The sequence below is a fragment of the Cnephaeus nilssonii genome (genome assembly GCF_951640355.1).
Source record: "Cnephaeus nilssonii genome assembly, chromosome: 9".
NCBI classification, from domain to species: Eukaryota; Metazoa; Chordata; class Mammalia; order Chiroptera; family Vespertilionidae; genus Cnephaeus; species Cnephaeus nilssonii.
In genome coordinates this window covers 11,225,352-11,247,397 of record NC_137080.1, presented here as the reverse complement: position 1 = coordinate 11,247,397, position 22,046 = coordinate 11,225,352, and the positions used below count along the sequence as shown (strand labels likewise).

The window sequence follows — 22,046 nt, the reverse complement described above, 5'->3', positions numbered from 1 at the left end:
ATTGGGGAAAAGGGAGACATGTAATACTTTAAACCAAAAAAAAAAAAAAAAAATGAAAAAGAAGTAACAAGTAAAAAGGTTAAAAATTTGAGTGTTCCCAAAGGCTTTGAGCAGGTGATGGAATTATAAACTTAATATTTTTTTCCTTGATACCCCTTGATGCTCAAAAATATATTGAAGTGCCCAAGAAGCTTTTGTGGGTTATATATTTTCATGTTTGCCATATTAGGAATTAAACCTGAGACTTGAAAAAAAATACAGAAGCACATATTCCATTGGTTGTGGCTATCAGAACAGTGATGTAGAACATGTCATTTAGCCTCTGCAAAATCCATTGAGCATCTTCCTATAAGTACATAATAATAATTCCCAACATAAAATTCCAAATTTGATAATTTCAGGGAATGGCATTTTGCCCATGAATATATATAATTAGAACCACATAAGTAGTATGTATGCATCAGTCTCATAAAACGGGGTCAGTTTTACTTAGTATATATGCTGCTGAAGTGAGCACCCAATTTTATTTTCGCTAGTCATAATCATCGTCATCTTCCTCGGTGTCTTCGTTTTCCTCGGCTGGAAGCGCCGCGGCTTCCTGTGCAGCCCTGAAGGCCTGCTCCTCTTCCACACTGGGGTCATCCGCTTCTGTAATTTCTGGTCCACTGGGGTATTCTTGACTAGCTGATGGTGGAACTGGAGGTGCATAGCTGTCTGGACTATATTTATGACCCCAGCCTATGTAGAGATTTTCAAACTTTCTATAAGTTAAAAAAAAAATGTAGATGGTCATTCTGTTATTTTTTTCTTTTTTAGTAAGAAAAGTTGACCTTCCTCTCCTGTAATGATAAAGTACTTAAAATATCATGGTCCCATAATTTCAAAGCAATATATTTAAAATGCATTAGAGATGAACTACCCCTAAATGATTCTTCCAGCACAGGGCATTTCTATGATCTGAACTGCTTAAGCTGGTCAAGAAAACCATGGGGCCTGACCCTGTCAAAATGTACCCTACACCCAAACCATAACCTTTGATCATTTAATTATTTTCGGGCGGGGCAGGGGGGGGGGATTTACTACTTTCATTAGAGTTAGGAAGAATTTAAAAGTTTCCAACCTAGTCTGGTCAAGGCACATGCACTGTTGTGGGCTTGGTCCCCAGTAGGGGGCGTGCAGGAGGCAGCTGATCAATGATTCCCTCTTATTACTGTTTCTCTCTCTCCCTCTCTTCCTCTATGAAATCAATAAAAGAAAATATATTTTTTAAAAAGTTTCCAACCTAGCAAATGCTTGACTAGGGGAGGAGTGGGCTTGTGGTTGAAGACCTATGTGATGTTTCCCCGCCCAACCATGGGCAAGCACAAAGGCTTTTCCCGGCATGCCTCACGGGACAATTGCTATCTCCGCTCCAGATTTGGTGCAGTCAGCGCAGTCTCGGGAGTGGCAGTCAAGGACTCTGGCCCCTCTGGCCTGTCGTGCTCTTCACATATTTCCGTTCCTAGCTCAGATGCCGTCACTCCTAGGTCTCTAGACCTTCAGTAGAGCTCTAAGGGTACCTCTGCTAAGGCCTCCTTGGCGGGGGGGGGGGGGGGGGGGGGGGGGGGGGGGGGCGGTGTTAGGAGAGAGAAGGGGAAACCTTAAAAACACTCTTCCCCACTCAGTATCCACTACTTTTCCCTAGCTCTCCCCCACTTCCCCTGGCCCCCTGGTCCATAAAACTGCAAGAGCCTTATGTCAGGGACTCCTCTGTCAGTGAGATGACACCCACATCTGTGCTGACCCACCTGACCTTCCACAGGTGCCATTCCCTGGGGAAAAAATGGAACGGGGGCGGGAGGTGGGGGAGGAAACCAGTGCTTTCTCTCTTCTTCATTTTTGGGTTGTTACGTTAAAGACTACTCTGACATTTAGCAGCTCAGCTCTCCAGCTCAGCTTTTAACGCTGGATTATTAGGTAAGAAATGGAAGCATAACACACAAGGAAATGAGGGCATTTAGTATCCTCTTCATCCTAATTCTCTTGAAAATGATAGCCTAAATAATACATATTTTTAAGTATCTTTTATCAAGGTATCCAACAAAAAATGAGAGATTTAAACTAATTTAAACACTGCTTAGAATGACTTCTATTAAGTGAATATCAATTATTCCATTGAAAACCATATTTTAGCTTCATTAATTAAATAATTCAGAAAAGGCAGAAGTCTAAATTACTCTAATATTCTAAATTTGATGCTTTACTGTATAATACAGAAGTTTGAATAGATCTTGCTAAAAATGAGTTAAAACAATAATACCCTAAGATTCCAGGGGTAACTTACACTTTCCAGAACTTAAATAATCACAATAATAACTTTGAAAGTTGTCAGACACTTACTTGCCATTGCAAAAGGCATATGCTCCAGGCCAAAGGTTGGATCTGAGAACAGCAATAGCATATTGAGGAATGAGATTTGAAGATAGTCGTGTTGTCCAAGGTGGTGTATTCTGGATCTCTGTAAATCAATGAGAAAATCAAAAGCTTAATGCCTACATAGACAAGGATATACTGTATAACAGAGAAGCTATTTTTGTAAATCATAAAACACAAACACATTTGACATAGAAAGAGAAGTTAAACACCAGCAACTTAACATAAAACCAGGAGGAATTTTATGAACATTGTGGAGCAATGAAATTTGAGTGTTTATACACTATATAATAATGTCAAGTGTTTATGGTCATCTGTCCATGGTGTGCAGAATGCAAGACAAGAAAGATACATAAGATAACTGTCAGCATTTCAGTAAGAGCTGCAGCCAACGTATTTCCTCCCTGTGTGGCACTTCTTTCATTTCTGTCAGAGAACGTTGGTGGTTTGGCCAGCTACATTCTTTATTCCACACATATACTATAGTGTGTGTGTGTGTGTGTGTGTGTGTGTGTGTGTGTGTACATGTAGATACAGTATATTATATACACACTAGTGGCCCGGTGCACGAAATTCGTGAGCCTGGCCTGTGCCCTCTCACAGTGCTGGAACCCCGTGATAGATTGCCCCAAAGATGTAGGCCCCGCCCACCCATCCAGGGCTCCTCAATGGATTGCCCCAAAGAGGTAGGCGGGAGCCGGGGGTCCCCGCCTCTGCGGCACATGTGGGGCTGTGTGGAAGCCATGCAGAGCAGCCGCAGGGACCCGCCTCCTCCTTGCGAGGCGGCAGGGATTCTCCACCTCCTCCGCAACGACCCGCCTCCTCTGGACGAGGCTGCTGAGATGCCGGGACCAGCCTCCACTGCACACAGCCATCTTGTGACAGCGTGAGGGCATCACGGTGTCAGGACATGACAACCACCTAGGCTATTATTAGTATAGATAGGATATATACACATATACCATATATAAAACATATAGTACATTATATATACTATGTACTAGTATAATACTCTCTATACATACTAGTAATATTACATAGTATATGTACATGTAGTATTACACATATAGTATATGTGTATATAGAATTAAATATACGTAGTATGTGCATATGTGAATACATATATGTATACTATGCATGTAGTATAGTAATATTACATAGTATACATATGCACAGTATAGGTATATATAGTATAATATACACAGTAACAACATAAAGTTTATGAAAATTACCTAAATCTTCAGAGATTGGGGTCAAGAGAGGAGGCCCCACTTCCTGTTCCATGTAGTCAGGCTCTTCTCCTTTTTCTTCTTTTTCTTCATCATCTTCTTCCTCTTCCTCTTCAGTTTTTTGTATAGGGTTGAACCAATTACAGCGACCCTGAGTATGAATATTGCAAGATGAGCATCTTAAAATATAAGAGTATTCATTTGGATTGATGAAATTATCTGCATAAGGTTTCACTGTGTGGGAATTTAATCATTCATTCATTCATTCAACATATATTTACCAAGTGCTATTATGATCTAGGTTTTTTTCAAGCAAAAGATTGTACTATATATTTCAAGAATCTGCCAATTACTTGAAGTTACAGAACAGGTATATTTTAAAATTAGCAGTGCCTTAGTTTTTTAAAAAAAAGCAATAGTGCATTTTACTTATTTGTAATAAATAATATATAAGAAAGAGATAATGTAACATTAATAAAAATTATATAAGATTAGGTATGGAGGTTTGGGGTTATAATTTCTCACCTGATTAACTCTTATCTATAGATATAAGAATATCTCATATGTAGGTCCACGTATAAAGATTTTCTACCTGCAGATGAGTGATTAAAAGGATGAACTCTGGATCCATTATGCCTACTCACATCTGACCCTGTTGCTTATTAGTCATATTACTGCTTTTACATTTCCTAAAGTCTGCCTCAATTCCCTTGTCTGCAAAATAAGGATAATATTATTTTTTAAAACATCTTTATTGTCGAAAGTATTACAGATGTCCCCCTTTTTTTCCCTTTGACCCCTTCCACCTCACACCCACCCCCCAGGTCTTCACCCCACTATTGTCTGATACTTTTTATACAGTTATGATTATGAAATGAGGTAATGCATATAAAAAGCTATTAAGAGCACCTAGCAGAATATGTGCTATATTACTGCTATTTAGCACTGTTTGCTTGTTTTTATTTTTATTATATTTTTTATTGTTCTTGGCTTAAAATCTCCATGTATTATAGAAATAGAATTAAAAGAAAAAACGGTTCCCAAAATTAGTTTCACAACACACATAAACCTTAATCCTTAAATAACTTGTCCAATACTCCATAGAAATGATTATCTTATTTCTGTTTGGAAATAAAATCTGTTTGAAGATCCCAGGTCTATATTACTTGGCAATTATTAAGTACTCTGTGCTTTTGCTTGATTTTTAATGGCCTCTTTGTCTAGAGTCTGAATATATGTACGCATTATAAACTGAATTTAATAAATATGTGCTGATTGGCTGATAGATTGAGAACTGCAAAGCCCCTACCTGAGGGAGAATATGTTGTACATGATGAACCCAATTGGATAGAGATTCCACTAGATCAATCACTTGGATGCCTTCAAAGTCAGGGTTTTCTTCAAAGTTATCTCGCCCACTTTCTACTTCTTCCTCCTCCTCTCCTTCCTCTTCACCAAACTGATAGAATCCTAAAGGGCTGACATGGGTCCCTGCTGAAATTCTGGCAATTTGTGCTCGTAGGTAATTACTCTCATTTCCTGGGAAAGGTGGGTAGCTTATGATGGGAGAATCCAATCGCCCAGTGAAAAATTTCTTGATTTTTCTTGCAATAACAATTTGTGCAGGTGTAACTGATGGTAACTTCACCCATGGTCTTCCTGGTTCATTGCAAACAAAATAAACATATCTGTTGGCACCTGTTCTGCTTTCTTCTTTCGGTACAGGCTGTGGGGCCTTGTAAAGGGACCTTGGTAATTCATCCTCATCATCATCTTCACCTTCACTCTCTCCATTGTCCCTCTCTTCAGTTACATCTTCCTCTTCCACCTCCTCTTCATCTTCTCCCTCATGAAATTCCACTTCAGCTATAATATAATTCATTTCCCGACCCAAGATCTTGCCCCAGAAACGGCATCTTTGGATTGGGTGGGTGTCCGTAAGCTGCTTGAGGGCAAGAAATATGCGATAAATCTCATCTGTGCCCAAACCAACTCCAGCTTGTTCAAAATAAAATGCTGACTCCATTACATTTGGGAGAGAGGGTTCTGCCTGGGAATACAAATGCTGTGGTTAACATGTTATCCATAAGAGACCTGCTTGCTTCCTGTTTCCCTCTTAAACATCTTGATATTAGCTCTACTTTCTGTCTACACCATGTCTTTGACATTTCTTTCAAGATTTAGATCACTTCATTAATTTGCAAATTTCATTCATCTCACTTACAAAGGTAGCTTCTGCCATTGTGTTTTACACTCATCATTATAATAATCTTATTGCGTGTACATATCTTAGGCAGAGAAAATTTAATAATCATTATGAAAAATAAATATTCAACATCCCCTGTTTATAAAAAATGTTTAAGTCGCCCCTTTACTATCTTGAAATAGTAAAATATACTATAACCAATCTACACATATATTTTTTAGAAAATGTTTACATATGTAAATGTATATATTTATACAGGTATATCTCATTTTATTGTGCTTTGCTTTACTGTTCTCTGCAGATACCACATATTTTACTAATCAACAGCAGTTGCTCAGTTCATGTCTCTGTGTCATATTTTGGTAATTCTAACAATATTCAAACTTTTTCATTATTATATTTTTACTAGTGGCCTGGTATACAAATTCGTGCACATTAAAAGGAAATTAACTAGAAGAAATACTTTAATATCATTATTCGCCCTTTCTATATAATAGAAGTGTCAACCAAATTCACGATCAGCAATGACAGATCAAAACACATGCATGCGATTGGCTCCAGCAAGAGCTTTATATGTATCGTGCATGTGCCAGTCAACTTATCCTTTTATAGATATAGAATAAACTTGCTTAATTAGACCTGCTTTCTGATTTAGCTAAACTCTTTCCAGCCCAGTGAAGCACCCCAACTTCTCTTTCAGGTAATTGTCAACAACACAGCAGTAAATATCAACACAAAGCAAATTATCATTGTAGATCACACAGGGAGAATAAAGGGTAAAATATTTAACTGCAGCAGTGTTTTAGTATATTCTGCGCAGTGACAAAACCTGAAGTCATTTTCAAGGTTCATCATTTCTTTCTTTTTTTTAATATATTTTATTGATTTTTTACAGAGTGGAAGAGAGAGGGATAGAGAGTTAGAAACATCGATGAGAGAGAAACATCAATCAGCTGCCTCCTGCACACCCCCTACTGGGGATGTGCCCGCAACCAAGGTACATGCCCTTGACCAGAATCGAACCTGGGACCTTTCAGTCCGCAGGCTGACGCTCTATCCACTGAGCCAAACCGGTTTTGGCAAGGTCCATCATTTCTTACTTCTTTTCAGTCAGGTCAAGTTTCTAAGCTTTCTAAATCTCCATTTTCCAGCTAATGAAAAGACAGTAAGATTCCACCGAGTCTTCTATCTACCTACTCCAGGACTTCAGTGAGGATCAAATGAGATGAGGCACAGGAAAATGCTTCACAGACATTTGGTTAAATGTTTGCACCTGGCTATAAAGCAAGTCGTGTTCCTGGGCTGAAGAAACTGCAAGGAGGCTAGTCGCTAGGGAGAGGAAGCCGGGCATTGCTTTGTGACATCATTACCCCACACCCACAGCCACCATCTCCGGGCTGGGCTGGGCTGTGGGCCACATTTTGTGCCATGGGGTCTTGGCAGCATCACCTGCGATTTGGTGGGCTATTGCTCGGGGGTGGTGGCGGGGCCTGTGTCCCACCTGGGGGAAGCCAAGTGTTGCTTTGTGAGTGCCAGGTCTGTGGTGCCGTTTCTTTGTAAATGGTCAGTGCACGTCACCACAGCTCCTGCACTGAGCATCTGCCCCCTGGTGTTCAGTGCGCGTCATAGCAACTGGTCAGACACTTAGCATATTAGCCTTTTATATATATTCTAGAGGCCCAGTGCAGAAAATTCGCTGAGGATAATCCCTCCCTTCCCCCAGCCAGCTCTGCCCCCTGGTCCAACTCCCACACAAACTCCTGATTGAGGGGACAATTTGCATACTATGCTTTAATTATATAGGATAGATGGTGATCAGTGGTTCTTGATGTTACTATTGTACATTGTTTTTTAGATATAATGCTATTGCACCTTTAATAGAGTACAGTATAGTATAAACATAACTTTTATGTGCAAAGAGAAAACAAAAGATTTGTGTGATTTGCTTTATTGCAATATTCACTTTATTGCAGTGGTCTGGAACCAAACCTACAATATCTCTGAGGTATACTATATATGTTTTTATATATTACCATCCTATCTAATAAAAGAGTAATATGCAAATTGACCATCACTCCAACACACAAGATGGCTGCCCCCATGTGATCAAAGATGGCTGCCCCCATGTGGACACAAGATGTCTGCCACAAGATAGCCTGCAGGGGAGGGCAGTTGGGAGGGACCAGGCCTGCAAGGGAGGGCAGTTGTGGGGGACCAGATGTGCAGGGGAGGGCAGTTGGGGGCAACCAGGCCGGCAGGGGAGGGCAGTTGAGGGTGACCAGGCTGGCAGGGGAGGGCAGTTAGGGGTGACCGGACTGGCAGGGGAGGGCAGTTAGGGGCAATTGGGCCGGCAGGGGAGCAGTTAGGTATCGATCAGGCTGGCAGGGGAGTACTTTGGGGGTGATCAGGCTGGCAGGCAGAAGTGGTTAGGGGAAATCAGGCAGGCAGGCAGGTGAGCGGTTGGGAGCCAGCAGTCCTGGATTTTGAGAGGGGTCCCAGATTTGAGAGGGCGAAGGCTGGGCTGAGGGACACACACACATCCCTCCCTCGTGCACGAATTTCGTGCACTGGGCCTCTAGTATATTTTATAAACAATAAATAATTATTATATACATATAGTAATATATGGAGTAAATAAAAATCAATATAGTACCATATGTATATATGTGTGTATATATATGTATATATGTATACATATATGTGTGTGTGTATATATATGTGTGTGTGTATATATATATATATATACATATATATATACACACATATATACATATGGTACTATATTGACCCTACCCATGCACGAATTCATGCACCGGGCCTCTAATTATATATAGAGATCATAATAATCTGGCCACTCAGTGTGTGTGTGTGTGTGTATATATATATATATATATATATATATATATATATGTTTATAAACAATAAATAATTATTATATACATATGGTAATATATGGAGTAAATAAAAATCAATATAGTACCATATATATATATACTATATTGATTTTTATTTACTCCATATATTACCATATGTATATAATAATTATTTATTGTTTATAACACATACACATATATATATACACACTGAGTGGCCAGATTATTATGTTCTCTATATATATATTAGAGGCCCGGTGCATGAATTCATGCATGGGTAGGGTCAATATAGTCAATTTGGGTAGGGTCAATATAGGGTCAATTTGTCCCTGGGATTATATGGAGTAAATAAAAATCAATATAGTACCATATGTATATATACTATATATACTATATTGATTTTTATTTACTCCATATATTACCATATGTATATAATAATTATTTATTGTTTATAAACACACACACACACACACATATATATATATATATATACACTGAGTGGCCAGATTATTATGATCTCTATATATATTAGAGGCCCGGTGCATGAATTCGTGCATGGGTAGGGTCCGGCCAGCCTGGCCAGGGGGAGGGGACATGGGCAGTTGGCCGGCCTGCCTGCTGGTCGTACTCCTGGTCGAGGGGACAATTTGCATATTAGCCTTTTATTATATAGGATATACACTGAGTGGCCAGATTATTATGCGTTCAGAGATGATAATAATCAGGCCACTCAGTGTATATAGTAATATATAGGATAAATAAAAGGAATGTAGAAGTACTCAAACATGACTACATTTGAAGACATAATTGAGGAAGAATTTATGGAATCTGAAAAGAGGCTCAGGTTCCAGAATTAAACAGCTTTCTGTATGCTCATTCCTTATCCTAATTTAGGACACAGATCCCTAATTGACAGTGCTGTGCCTATCAATACCCCAATGTCCCATTCTTATACTGGAGTCTGACCTTTGATAAATTCCTCCATGAGAGAATCTGCCTTCTGCTTGATCCCTAAATGCTGTTTGCCTCTAGACTCGTCTTCTCTAGATGTGGCCATATAACTAAATGGTTGGCGTAATTTATTTTCAGAAAAGAAGAGCTGATGTCAGTTCCTTAACACCTATCACTTGTTCCCTCTGGGTACCCTGGGCCCACTGTGTCAAGTTGGGTCTCCCCACCAAGGTTGCCGAGCCCTGCGGGTCCAGATTCTCAACCCTCCTGTCTTTTCCCTAATCAAACTCTTTGCCCTTTTCTGAAATTCTCTCACTCTAGACATCTAATTTACAAATATATAGACAGATTTTTAAATAGTCTAGTGGTAACAAGACATGAAAGCTCAGTAGGTATATAAATTACTTGGTGGTATAAATTACAGTCATGTAGGCATTTAGGAAACACAATGCTGGATACTATTTTGGAATATTTGCAGCTAGAATTTCTGTGATACAACAGATTTTATTCTCTAATGATATCATTTTATCTCTGTCACCAACATTCTCTGTAAATATTTTCAACAATTTGTCCCTGGGATTAAAAGACATTTTATCTCTCTCCTCTTGTATTATAGCTCAGTGGCATAATATGCATAATATCAAGACATAATATGAGGAAGTTACCTTGGAAGAGAATGAAAATGACATTAGAAGTATTTCTACTTTTTCTAATAAACTAAAGGGAAATGTGCATATTGATTTAAAGCCTAATTTTAAATGATCTGACAGTAATTCATTCATTCAACAAGTAGTTAATAAGAAACAGCTCTAGGCCCAGGTCTGTACCAGGCACTTCGGAATTTAAAAGATGAAGAAACCATTTTCTCTGACATGAATACTTCAGCCCCACAAACATGTAATAGCTAAGCCTGTGAAATACTAAACCACAAGTGTGAAAAAATAAACTCTAAAGAAGGAAATGAGTAATGTGAAACGAGGTTGAAAATGCTATTTAGCGAGCCAGAAGAGACTATTGATATGAATTTAAAGCCATACCCACTCACCTCAAATCAAACCTTAGGACTGAACTATTCAGATTTACAGAGGTGACTTACCATTTCGTCTTCCAGTTCTTGGTCAGCTCCTTCCAAATTTCCCTGGAGAAAAAGAGCCTTTTGCTTCTCTGCTATTTCATATGTGGGAAGCATCTCATTCTCGTTTTGGAGTGTATCTAATTTTTTACTAAAATGTGCCATCTTTACATCCTGGCTAATATTTTCAATGATGTCCACAGCATTTTCAGGACGCTCATCTAAGATCTTGGTCAGCATATTAGAAAGATGGTCATATCTATCCGAAAAGAGAAAATTCCAGGTATTACCCACATCAAAAGTGTTTGAAGAAGCATTTCATGCAGACTCAGGGAGCTGGTGTTTAGGAAACTTCAACAACTCAAAACCTTCAGAAATTTTAAGTGAATAAACATGGTAACTTCCACTGCCAGAAAAACCTATTCTAGAATTTTCCTTCAAAAATATCTCCAATATGATATGAATAATTAAAATATTAAAGGAAAATATATTATAGAAAGATACATATTTTATATCAGGAACATTTCACATTTTTTTTGAGATTGAAATCTCTTAGTTATATATTTTAAAGTGATTAACATTTTTCTTTTTTTTTTTTTATACCTTAACTTCTTTTCCATCCCTTTCCCCACCCTTGGCAAATCCAATTTGATTTCTAAATCCTACTGACTTTCTTAAGATATGTACTCTTCCGTTTCATTTCCTAAGCCAATTATCTACTTCAGTGTACTTTAAACCTATTAGAAATACATTTCATATTGCAACCCCTGCCCACATGCAACTGAAAGAGAAGGGTCATAAATATTATTCACCTTTATTAAAATGTAACACATCTAATACAGCATTTTTGTTCTATTAAAAACATTGTCCTAGCTTTTTATTTCATAACTGTATTAGTGAAGCTGCCTCTAACCTCCCATTAATTCATTACATTTTATACAAAATGGTGAAAGTGTGCCTTTTCAAATACCAGACTTACAATGTGAATTTAAGACCTGAATTGTCTGTCAATGTGCTCTCAGGTTAGATAGAAACTCCTCTGACCAATAAGGAAACTTGCACAAATTTTCTCTCTGGCAGTTAAGCATTTTATCTCTCCGATTTCATTTCTAATAATTAGTTCAATGATAACTTCTGCCCCAGGGAGATAAATCTACTTCTAATCACTTCAATATAATTGCTAAGTCCTCCCAGAGAGCCTTTGCTTGCTGTGTCCCATTTATATTATTTCTCTCAAGAAATTTTTTGAAACCACTTTGTCCTCAGGTCGGCCCTGAAAATCATGCTTCCTCATTGTAGAGTGGGCCTTTCTGAGATCACAAATATGCTGCTTTGTGTTTGTGTAAATGATATATATACTCCCCATTCAGCAACTGCATTTGGTTCTTACATCGTCAAAATTAGGTCTTTGTTTTTGTTTGTTGTTATCTCAATATATGTCAAATAGGGTCTGCATACAAGAGAGTGAGGTTTATTTTTAGGAAGGAGTTTTAACGACTGGCTCTAAAGTGCTTAGAAGAAAACAGTGACTATTAAGATATTCATTTATTACCTCAGAGACTGAGCATTTGGAAATGAAATAAAAGTTAGATACTTAAGCAATGTCCACTATAAAAAATAAATAAATCAGTAGCCCTAACCGGTTTGGCTCAGTGGCTAGAGTGTCAGCCTGTGGACTGAAGGGTTCCAGGTTCGATTCCAGTCAAGGGCATGTACCTTGGTTGTGGGCACATCCCCAGTAGGGGGTGTGCAGGAGGCAGCTGATCGATGTTTCTAATCTCTATCCCTCTCCCTTCCTCTCTGTAAAAAATCAATAAAATATATATATATATTTTTTAAAAAATCAGTAAAGGAAGCTTCCCCATTTTTGTGTTTTTGTACTGGGTTTTAAATAATTAGTGAGTTCTCCAGTATGTATAATGACTCTTTTGGACTTTTAACCAAGTTTGTAAATTCCTGCTTGTTATTTAACCCAGGGCATTATGATGAGAGTTTGTATGAGAGATTCAAGTAGAATCCACTATTGAGCAGTAGATCACATCCCTAAAACTTAAGTAAATTGTAGTTTAAGACAGTAATTTGTAAATAACATTTTAAATTGTCAATCGTGAGTTTTGTGAAAATATTAACGTGTTTTATTCTTTAGCCCTTAAAATTATGGTGACTAATTCCCCCGGTTTGCCCAGACTAGGAGTTTCTTAAGCTGCAGAGCTTTCAATGCTCACATCAGGATAGTTCCAGAAAAACATGTAACTGGTCACCGAGGACTGGCCTGGTGAGAACTCAAAACCAAGCCATGCGAGCACTTTGATGCTTATATTAGAGCCAGGTGCTCCCGATCACTGCAGAAAGCTACTTTTACAAGCTTCTTGAAGAGACGCTGGGACTTCGCTATCTCTTTGGTCTCTTTCAAACCCAAGATTCCACAGTTCCTAGGTTTTGTTTCCCTGTGCCAAGGGTCTTTAAAGAAGCTAGAAGAATCCCCACCAATGACCTATTTTGCGCCCTGTGATGCAAAGTTATTAAGCCACTAACTCATACTAATACAGACTTTTCAAGTATATTTCCCCCTAGAAACACACTCTCACCCCGAGATACTCACACCCCCTTTTCTTAGCCATACTTTTCTCTCTCTTTCCCTCCAGGACTTACAGATTTAAGCCTGACTTGCTACTGGTCTTCAGTAGGTAAGCCTTAGCACTCTGAACGGCAATCTCAAGCATGCTGGGGGCCGCTTCAGGCTCAGGCTCAGGCTCAGGCTCAGCCTCATCCAGGTGGTGTTTACTGTCGGAGTCTTCCTCCTGAAAAATGTCAGATCGCAGGTCTTCTTGTTTAGAGTTGTTACTGTTCGCGTCCCTCGGCTCACACAGGTGACCGTCGGTTTGCTCAAACTGTTGAAAGGCGTTCCCCTTTGGCTGGCATGTTTGATGAGGAGTTGATGCTCCTTTATCAGATGATTGTTGCAAGTGCTCAGGGCGAGGTGTCCCGGCTTCAGGAATCCCACTCGTGGTCTTGTCTGACTGCCACGGTGCAGCAAGGTGCTGTCCGGACAGAGCCAGAGGAGGAGTGGGGGAGGGCTCCCGAGGAGGCGAAAGTGGGGATGCACCTGGACCCGAGAGGTCATCCACAGGTGGGCTGCTCCGGGCCGGGCTCCGAGGTGGGCTGCTCCCGGGCTGGGGCCCAGGGTCAGGCCCCTGCTCTGACTCCGGGTGTTCAGATAATCCAGGCTGAGGATCTTGGGCAGAAGCTGCTGTCATTTCGTCCCATGGCCTCCCTTCTTCCCCCGATTCCTGATTTTCTTTTTCTTGCTCCAGGGCAGTGGAATCTTCCATAGAAGGAATCAAGGGGGGGGAAACACACACACACACACACACACACACACACACACACACACACACACACACACACACTTCTGGATGAAAGGGATTGTGCAGATGTGGAAAGAGTCAAAGCAGGACCGTCGCTTTGCTGAGGTCTGCTAAGCGATTTCTGGGTCCTATTTGCTCTGCAAGTTGCTGCGTCCTATCTCCATAGCAACCCCGGGCCGGGTTCTGCCGCGGGAAGCAATGGAGCTCACCTGTTGCCAGGATTCTAGGGAGTAGACCAAGAAAGATGAAAATCCTAGATTTGTGGTTTGGCGGAGCCTCTGCTCCTCTTCCTAGCTCAGCCAATCCGACCTGCAGTCGACCCAGTCGTGGCTGGAAACCCGAGAAAGGGTAGGGCCCCGGAGCACGGAGGAGGGGGAGCCGCGACCCAGCGCAGAGGATTTTCTTTCAAGTCTGATAGATTGATTCCAGTAGCGCAGTGAGGGGCGAGTTGTTCCTTATTAGAGGGACAGTGCATTTACACAGCTTTACAGAGTGTGTGTGTGTGTGTGTGTGTGTGTGTGTGTGTGTGTGTGTGTGTGTGTGTGTGTGAAAGAGAGAGAGAGAGAGAGAGAGAGAGAGAGAGAGAGAGAGAGAGAATCTTGAGGGGCAGGTGACCATGAGACTCCAGTGTGCAGATCTGGAGAGGCCAAGACTAACACTTAGAAGACAAAGGTGTCTCATCGCGCGAACCAAAGAACCAAACTCGGGGAAATTTTTGGAGAGTAAACAAAGAAATCCTACGTTTGCTCTTCCCCCTCATATGGAATCTGCAGATGAATAGGCAGATATTACCTTCAAGGAGAAGGCAATGCAGAAGGTGACCCTATATAAATAAGAGCGTTCATGGGTTACCTGTTTTGTAATAACTGAAATCCCAATTAACCTTAAAGCTACATTTGATAGTATAATCTTTATTTAGAATATAAATGTGAAGTCATAATTTTGCAATATTTAAGGTCATGACTATGGCTATTAACTCATGTTATTCGGTCTCCAACATGAAGAAGGATTGGACCATATCCGGCCTTGACTATAAACTGTAAATTAATTAAATACTTTAATATTAATTTGTATTGTATCTCGTTTAAAAAAATAAACCAATTAACACTTGGTATTTGACACTACATTGATATGATTTCCAATTAGCAGCATGTTGGTCATAAATTATAACTTTATGGAAGAATTATACTATTTATCTCCCCTCACACCCAAATGGGTGGGAGAAGCACAGAACCCTTCAATAATTTCATAAAAGCTGTGGACCTTTACCCCCAAATACACATGGGTGCATACAGGCAAGGTGTTGCATGTAATGTCTGCTGGTTCAGGGACTCCTTGAAGTCAGATTACCCGGATTAGAACTCTTGAAATTCTTTCAAAAACAAAATAAAAGATAAACTAGAATTACAATATATTGGATGAATATAGCTTATAGACAAATTAAATGATGACAGTAATGTAATAAGAGACAAGTTTCTTGAAATGCAGCTAATGAGGGTGTGAAATCCATAGTGAAACAGGCTACTTTTAAAAACATGAAGGAAGACCCTAGAGCAAAATATGACATGGTTACCTACACTCTTGGAAGGACAGAAAATCAAAAGTTTTCTCAATAAGGTATCAGAACGGTCTTTGAAATAGCCTCTCTGTGATGGGTTTTGCTGAAGTCTTCTCTCTCTCCCGGAATTTCCTGTGACTTGCCTTGGTGAGCCAGTCAACTGTGATTTGACAACTGCCAGGCACTGTTTGGAAACCTAATTGTTTGAAAAGGATGCTCTAGCAAACTGGTCTCAACTTTGGATATAAAAAATAAAGCAAAATATATATAATTTATAATTCAATGAGAGTTGATAGATATGTGACCTGGTTAACTAAAAATGTAAAGTTAGCATACACACTATGTATACCATGTCTGGAATTAAAACGACGCTTGGATTTTTAATATCTTCTGTATATGATGACGCTCTGATACTCTTTGTCTTTGTGGTAAGATTCACTTCTGGACTAAAGTTTACACTATTGGCCTTATTTGGATCTTTGATTCCTGAATTGACCTTCCTTAACTAACATTGCACAGATGAACTGTGACTTTTCTATATATTAAAAAGTCACTTTTCTTACATGACTGAGTCACTTGTAATACTAATTATTCACATGAATGATGTGGTGGACTTTTACCAGTTACTTTTCCATGTATTCTGAGGTTTCTTATAAGAGGGAGGATATGATGGTGATATCAGAGGCTAATCAAGGTACAGCTCATATTATCCCTAGTTCTTTACTACAGTTTGATGGATCTCAAACTAATAATGAGACATTTATCACTCCCCCCCCCCCCCCATTCATTGTGAGTCTGGGTACTTAACAGAGCACTGATGGAAGACCACAAACTCTTTTTTATCTTGGATACATTTTGTTTATCATCCTAGGCATAACATACTTGAGAGTATCTTTCTTCTCCTTTATGAATTGCCAACATTCTTTTTCAGAAAATACATTCTTTTCTTTATCTTCTACAAACCTGTCTATATTTTTATTTACAACACTTCAGAAAGTATTTCTTTTTTATGGGATAAGACCTTTTATTCTAGAAAATGCTACTGCTTTATCAATTGTAACCTTTAATTTGGAGCCATAGCCTTCACTGTAGACATATTCCATATTCAGTCCTTTTCTCTAGATTCTTTCTTCACCTCTATCACAGCCAGATTTATCACGAAACTAGTGAGACTTAAGCTTTAGTGCTCCATTGCCATACCCTGCGCTTCATTTTGTATTCTTTTTCTTATGAGACCCCTTCAAATTATATAAGCTTCTGCCCTATTTCTATATAGGACTCAAAAGGAAAAGGCTCATACAGATAAAAAGCAACCCAGTGTCCTGATTTGACCTGAGATTATAACATTGCAAATGAGCAGTCTACTGTAGTTCTCTTGGGTTTTGTTAACTTCCAGTGAATAGATGCAATTCACCGTGGCTTCGGTTAATTTTGAGTGCAGTCTTCTGCAGAAGAAGCGTCTTTCACAGTGAGAAATTAACACTTTGGGGAACATCTATGTGCCAGGTGGTTAATAGAAAATACTTTGACCCCTACTGAAACCCCAATCAGTAGAAATTATGGTCCCAAACTCTATGACAGAGTACTAAGGTACTTGCATAAGCTTATACTGCTAGAAAGCTTGCATCTGGATTTAAAGCCAGTTCTGTCTTAAAGCTCATGGGGCCTCCACACAACACAACTGTAGTGCTCTTTTTATTTTTCCTAAGTTGATATGTGATTTTACCAAGATCATCCAGAATGCACGTTAGAGATAAGTGTGGGGGATAAGGTACTCAGAAATTTTCCAAATAAATTACTTGGTAATAGGAAATTAGATATACCGCATTTTTCCACTTGTCACAAGATAAAAAATATTAATAAGGACTATCTAAAAGGAATGCTCAGCTCTAAATAGGGTGGTGGAGGCAACATTTTGTCCCACAGTACAACTTCTTGCTTTCCCATAAAACTAATATTGCTAGTCTTCCATTATTCATATTCACGTGGACAAATCTGTCCGGGGTTTTAGCCAGGGCCAGGAAAATAAAAATAGAGCACGCCCTGGCTTCCTGTTTGTCTAATTGTAAATTCAATTAACATTCTGGGTAGGGACTTATAAAATCTGGCAAGTAGCTGCAAAATTGCAGAACCCCTTAATCCTTCGACATGGATTTCTACAGCTTCGGCCAAATGCCTCCAAGCTCCGCTAGTCACCACAGTCCGGCAGGTCTTGGTAGGAGGAGCCACGGCAGCCTCGATGGGCTTTGCAGGCGACGAGCAGGTGGTAACACCCGGGCAGCAGCACCAGGATGCCCACAATCAGAACGGCCACGGCCCGGGCGGGTCCTACTTGGCTGATGTAGCCGGCCAGCAGGAGGCAGCCGGCGATCACGAGAGAGGCGCCGACCAAAAACTGCAGGGCGAAGCAGGCAATGGCCTTATAAGGGGTCTTCGGAGGGCTTTCCTTCAACTGGAACACGTGCGATCTCGCCACACCTGGGCATCTTGGGGGCTGACAGCAACCTTCAGCCGGTGGAGTTTCCTCCTGAGGGTTCCTGTGTCCATCGTCAGTGCAGGAGAGCGCTGAGTATTTCACTTTGCTTCTGGGGATCGCAGCTGGCACGTTGGTGCGAGCGGGCACCATGACCCACAGAGCGGGCGGGAGCTCGCCCGCTGCGCACAGGGGGCCGAGGTGTCCGAGCCCACGCGCCCCCCCCCCCCCCCCCCCGCCCGCCAACGGCTCTCGGACCACGCGGAGGATTTTCCCAGCATCTCATTCACCTACTCCTCCCCGCAACCCCCCAATTAACTCCTGGTGGGAGACAGCTTGTTTTTGATGGGATCCCTCTTTTATCATGCAAAGCTACAATCCCTTAGTTCGATGGCATATTGGTCCTATTTGTTACATTCTTAGGCCACTTCTGGTTAACTCCCAGACTTTTGATCGATAAATTTAGATGGAATAGATTAGATTCGATTTATTAGATTTCATTCCATTTCAGAGGATTTCCATTTCCTCTAAAAGTTCAGAATCACATCACTCTTGTCTTATCTCCTCTTCCATCACTCTAACGTGCAGCACGCATAGCTAATCTGATCAGCCTCAAATGGAAGCAAACCTGAGTGAAATCCTGGCTCGGCTCTGGTCCGGGATTTTTGGGCTGGAATAGGCGGTGTTTCCCTGGGCAGGGTGGTTTCCTGGGGCTCTTTGTCCATCAGAGTGGAAGAATGAAACCACAGAAGATGGTATAGCAAAGGCGGAAAGTGAAGAACAAGCTCAGACTCCCAAAGGGGAGGGGGAAAGAGTCCCACCTAGTTCCTTTTTCCATGGTTTATAAAGGCTGCAGTTTGTGTGTGTGTGTGTGTGTGTGTGTGTGTGTGTGTGTGTGTGTGTGTGTTGTGTTTTGTTTTTGTTTTTTGTGCCTCCATATCCCCTCTGATTGGTGGGTACTCCCCTTTGATTCGGTTACTATAGTAACTCCTGAGCTCAAAGGTCAAACCTCACGTGGGACTGTGAGGCCCTCCTCCCTCACTGTTCTCCTGTTTCCTCTGGGCTTTCTGCCTCCTTCTTCATTTTGTAAATATGGACATTTTGCTACTCCCAGTTCCCTTGTCTTATGGAAATGTAACGGCTGCCTCTTCCAACTCCGTTGTCTCAAGGAAATGTAACCTTTTGCAACTCTGTAGCTCTGTGTTTTTTCCATGGGTCCCCTTTGATAGATCCTCCCTAAATGATAGATCCTCCCTTTTACCCCAACTGGTAGGCGGAGTATGAAGTTACCTTCAGCCCGGAAATACCTGAGTACCTAACCAGGCACCTTGTATGGGCATATACATTGGCTAACCAATCAGCACCTGCCAAATACCCTAAACCCTTGTTCCTATATGGACCATACATTAAGCCACCAATCAGCGTACGCCAAGTACACTAAGCCCCCATTCCTTCCCATTCCTCTCCTCAAAAAGCGTGTTCACCTCTGCACATGTTGCTGTTCGTCCCTTGCGAGACAGCCCGGCAGGTCTCTTTCCCCTAATAAAGCCTGTAATCCTGGTTTTCTGCTCCCGACTGGTTTCTCACCCTTAATTTTAAAAATGCCCTAAACCTGCCTATTTCACCCCTAAAAATTGCTATTTCACTACTTCCTTCTGTAAAATGGACATTGTAGCATATGCTGTGTAAGATTGTGAATACTTACTGAATTAAGTATGCAAGCTGCCTTGCTTATAGCAGTTGCCCTCCATGAAACTTCAAGGCATTTCATTCCTACGAGTATTTGGGGCTCATTGTATAGATAACAGCTCTCCTGCAAGTTGTACTACCTGGACATTGAACTGGATGCCTTTGGCGGGGGGGGGGGGGGGGTGTCCTTTGGAATACGAGGGCTTGTTCAGAAGCAGGGTGGTCTTCTGTCAGGCTATTGCAGAAGGGGTGTCTACGCAATGAGAGGTTGAATTGGAAACCTCTATATTCTTCTCTCTCAACTCCTATTAGAGTTTGGACCTGAGCTACAGCCTCTGCTTCAAGGTTCTTCACCAAACAAATGTATGATTTTTCCCTTTTCTGTGCTGATTACTTCTTACTAATCTGTTCCTTCTGTGGACAAAAGGGGCGACATGCTAACCTGACAAGCTCAGGGGAGGCCTGCGTGGCGGTCTTACAAACTCAGAGACCTAAAGTAACCACAAAGGATGGTCTGAAATTAAACTTTAACTAAAAGCAGTTGTGGTGGGTACTTACATCCTAGGCCGATATCTTCACTAACAAGGTCAACCTTTACCTGAACTGAGACTATCTTTTTTTTATTTTAATATATTTTATTGATTTTTTTACAGAGGAAGGGAGAGGGATAGAGAGTTAGAAACACCGATGAGAGAGAAACATTGATTAGCTGCCTCCTGCACACCTCTAACTAGGGATGTGCCCACAACCAAGGTACATGCCCTTGATCATAATCGAACCTGAGACCCTTCAGTCCACAGGCTGACACTCTATCCACTGAGCCAAACCAATTAGGTCTGAACTGAGCCTATCCTGTCTTTTTGCATCTATAATAGCATATCCTTGAAATGTCTGGGTAACTGGTAACTTCCTTTTTTCCAGACTCCTTGGGGCACAACTAATGTGCCTGGGCTCCAGGACAGATACCACAAATTCCTTCATTGTTATCATGTTCATTGTTCCTGTGCCCACCTAAGTATGTGACTAGCATTTTACTTTTTATCCAATCCCAGAGGTTTCCCTGCTTTGCTTTCTCTCGCCTCTCTAGTCTATCACCAATGGATTTCATGTAACCCATCTGTCCCTCCTTTGACTGCAATGTATAAAAATAGAGATGACTCCCCATTATCTGGAGCATTATCTCACTTCGTTGAGGTTCTGCTTCCCGGCAAATGTCGACAGTTTGGCTCAAATAAACTCACAAAAAATTATTTACAGGTTTGAATGTTTTTTTACGTTAACACTTCTTAGTAGAGTACAATTCATCTTAGAATTTATCACCTACTATAGTCATTATGCCATTTAATTCAATTTAACCTAATTTAGATGTGTATATTAAATTCAACCAGCGAGTTCTATGTTTTAAATGTATTCTTTTGTATTTGGTATTACCTTGCTATCCAAACTAAAATATAATCTTCTCTGCGGAATAACTGTATTTCTTCAAAATTTTCTTAACCACAGAGAGCCTAGCAGTGAGCCCGTTGCTTTTAGTAAACCCAGTGTTTTTTGGTTAAATTTACTGCAAAATGTAAATATAGAACAAGACAATTCTCCCTACAAGTATTTAAATTTAAATTATAATATTACTATTATTAACACAGTATTTTATAATGCGCAATCTCTTCACCCTCACATCTCTCAAATGTCATCCCGACACACCAAGGCTGTGGGTTAGATCCCCATCAGGGCACATACAAGAATCAACAAATGAATGCATAAAAAAGTGGAACAACAAATCCATGTTTCTCTCTCTGTCTCTGTCTCTCTCAAAATCAATATATAAAAAGAAATTTTAGTGATCTGTTAAAGTATTAAATAGATCCATGTGCTTTCATAAGAGTTCTCTATTTCAACATCCACAATTATTTTAAATCAAAGAATTAATATTTAATTACAATAATAAAATACATTTTAATGTTTCATTAATACTAAACTTAATTGTAGGTAAAGAAAAAAATATACACTACAGAACTCAGAACATTTATAATTCCTATTACATGCTTCCTGTTTTTCAATTTATAATACAGGATATCAATGCAGACTATCTCCTAAATCATTTTAATTTTTGAAATTTCAAAGTGTTTATCAAACTCCTGGCAACTAATATAAGCACAGTTTACTCATTTTTTGTTAATAAAGTTTTATAATTAGCATTTGCATAAGAAGCACAAAT

At 40.2% G+C, this 22,046-nt stretch overlaps 3 protein-coding genes across 4 annotated transcripts in view; all 3 read right to left on the bottom strand.

Moving 5' to 3' along the window:
• Positions 1 to 32: 32 nt before the first annotated feature.
• On the bottom strand, positions 33 to 14,075 carry RSPH4A (radial spoke head component 4A; the record flags this gene model as incomplete). Of its 2 annotated transcripts, XM_079780825.1 has the most annotated exons (6): positions 33 to 761; positions 2,380 to 2,497; positions 3,645 to 3,792; positions 4,951 to 5,691; positions 10,768 to 11,002; positions 13,396 to 14,075. In XM_079780825.1, 6 exons carry the CDS (start codon positions 14,073 to 14,075, stop codon positions 533 to 535), a joined length of 2,151 nt encoding a protein of 716 aa, XP_079636951.1. The 2 variants fall into 2 exon arrangements, with proteins under 2 accessions (XP_079636951.1, XP_079636952.1); XM_079780826.1 differs by lacking the exon at positions 3,645 to 3,792 and having other exon boundaries at positions 739 to 761.
• CALHM4 (calcium homeostasis modulator family member 4) overlaps positions 6,791 to 22,046 on the bottom strand; it is a 92,526-nt gene continuing 77,270 nt past the window's right edge. The window contains exon 2 of the transcript XR_013814002.1: positions 6,791 to 6,877. The gene's annotated coding sequence lies outside the window, so the exon portion shown is untranslated. The remainder of the gene's footprint in view (positions 6,878 to 22,046) is intronic.
• On the bottom strand, positions 17,858 to 18,697 carry LOC307105438 (transmembrane protein 230-like; the record flags this gene model as incomplete). The annotated part of the gene is made up of 1 exon (XM_079781188.1): positions 17,858 to 18,697. Exon 1 carries the CDS (start codon positions 18,293 to 18,295, stop codon positions 17,858 to 17,860), a length of 438 nt encoding a protein of 145 aa, XP_079637314.1. The 5' UTR covers positions 18,296 to 18,697.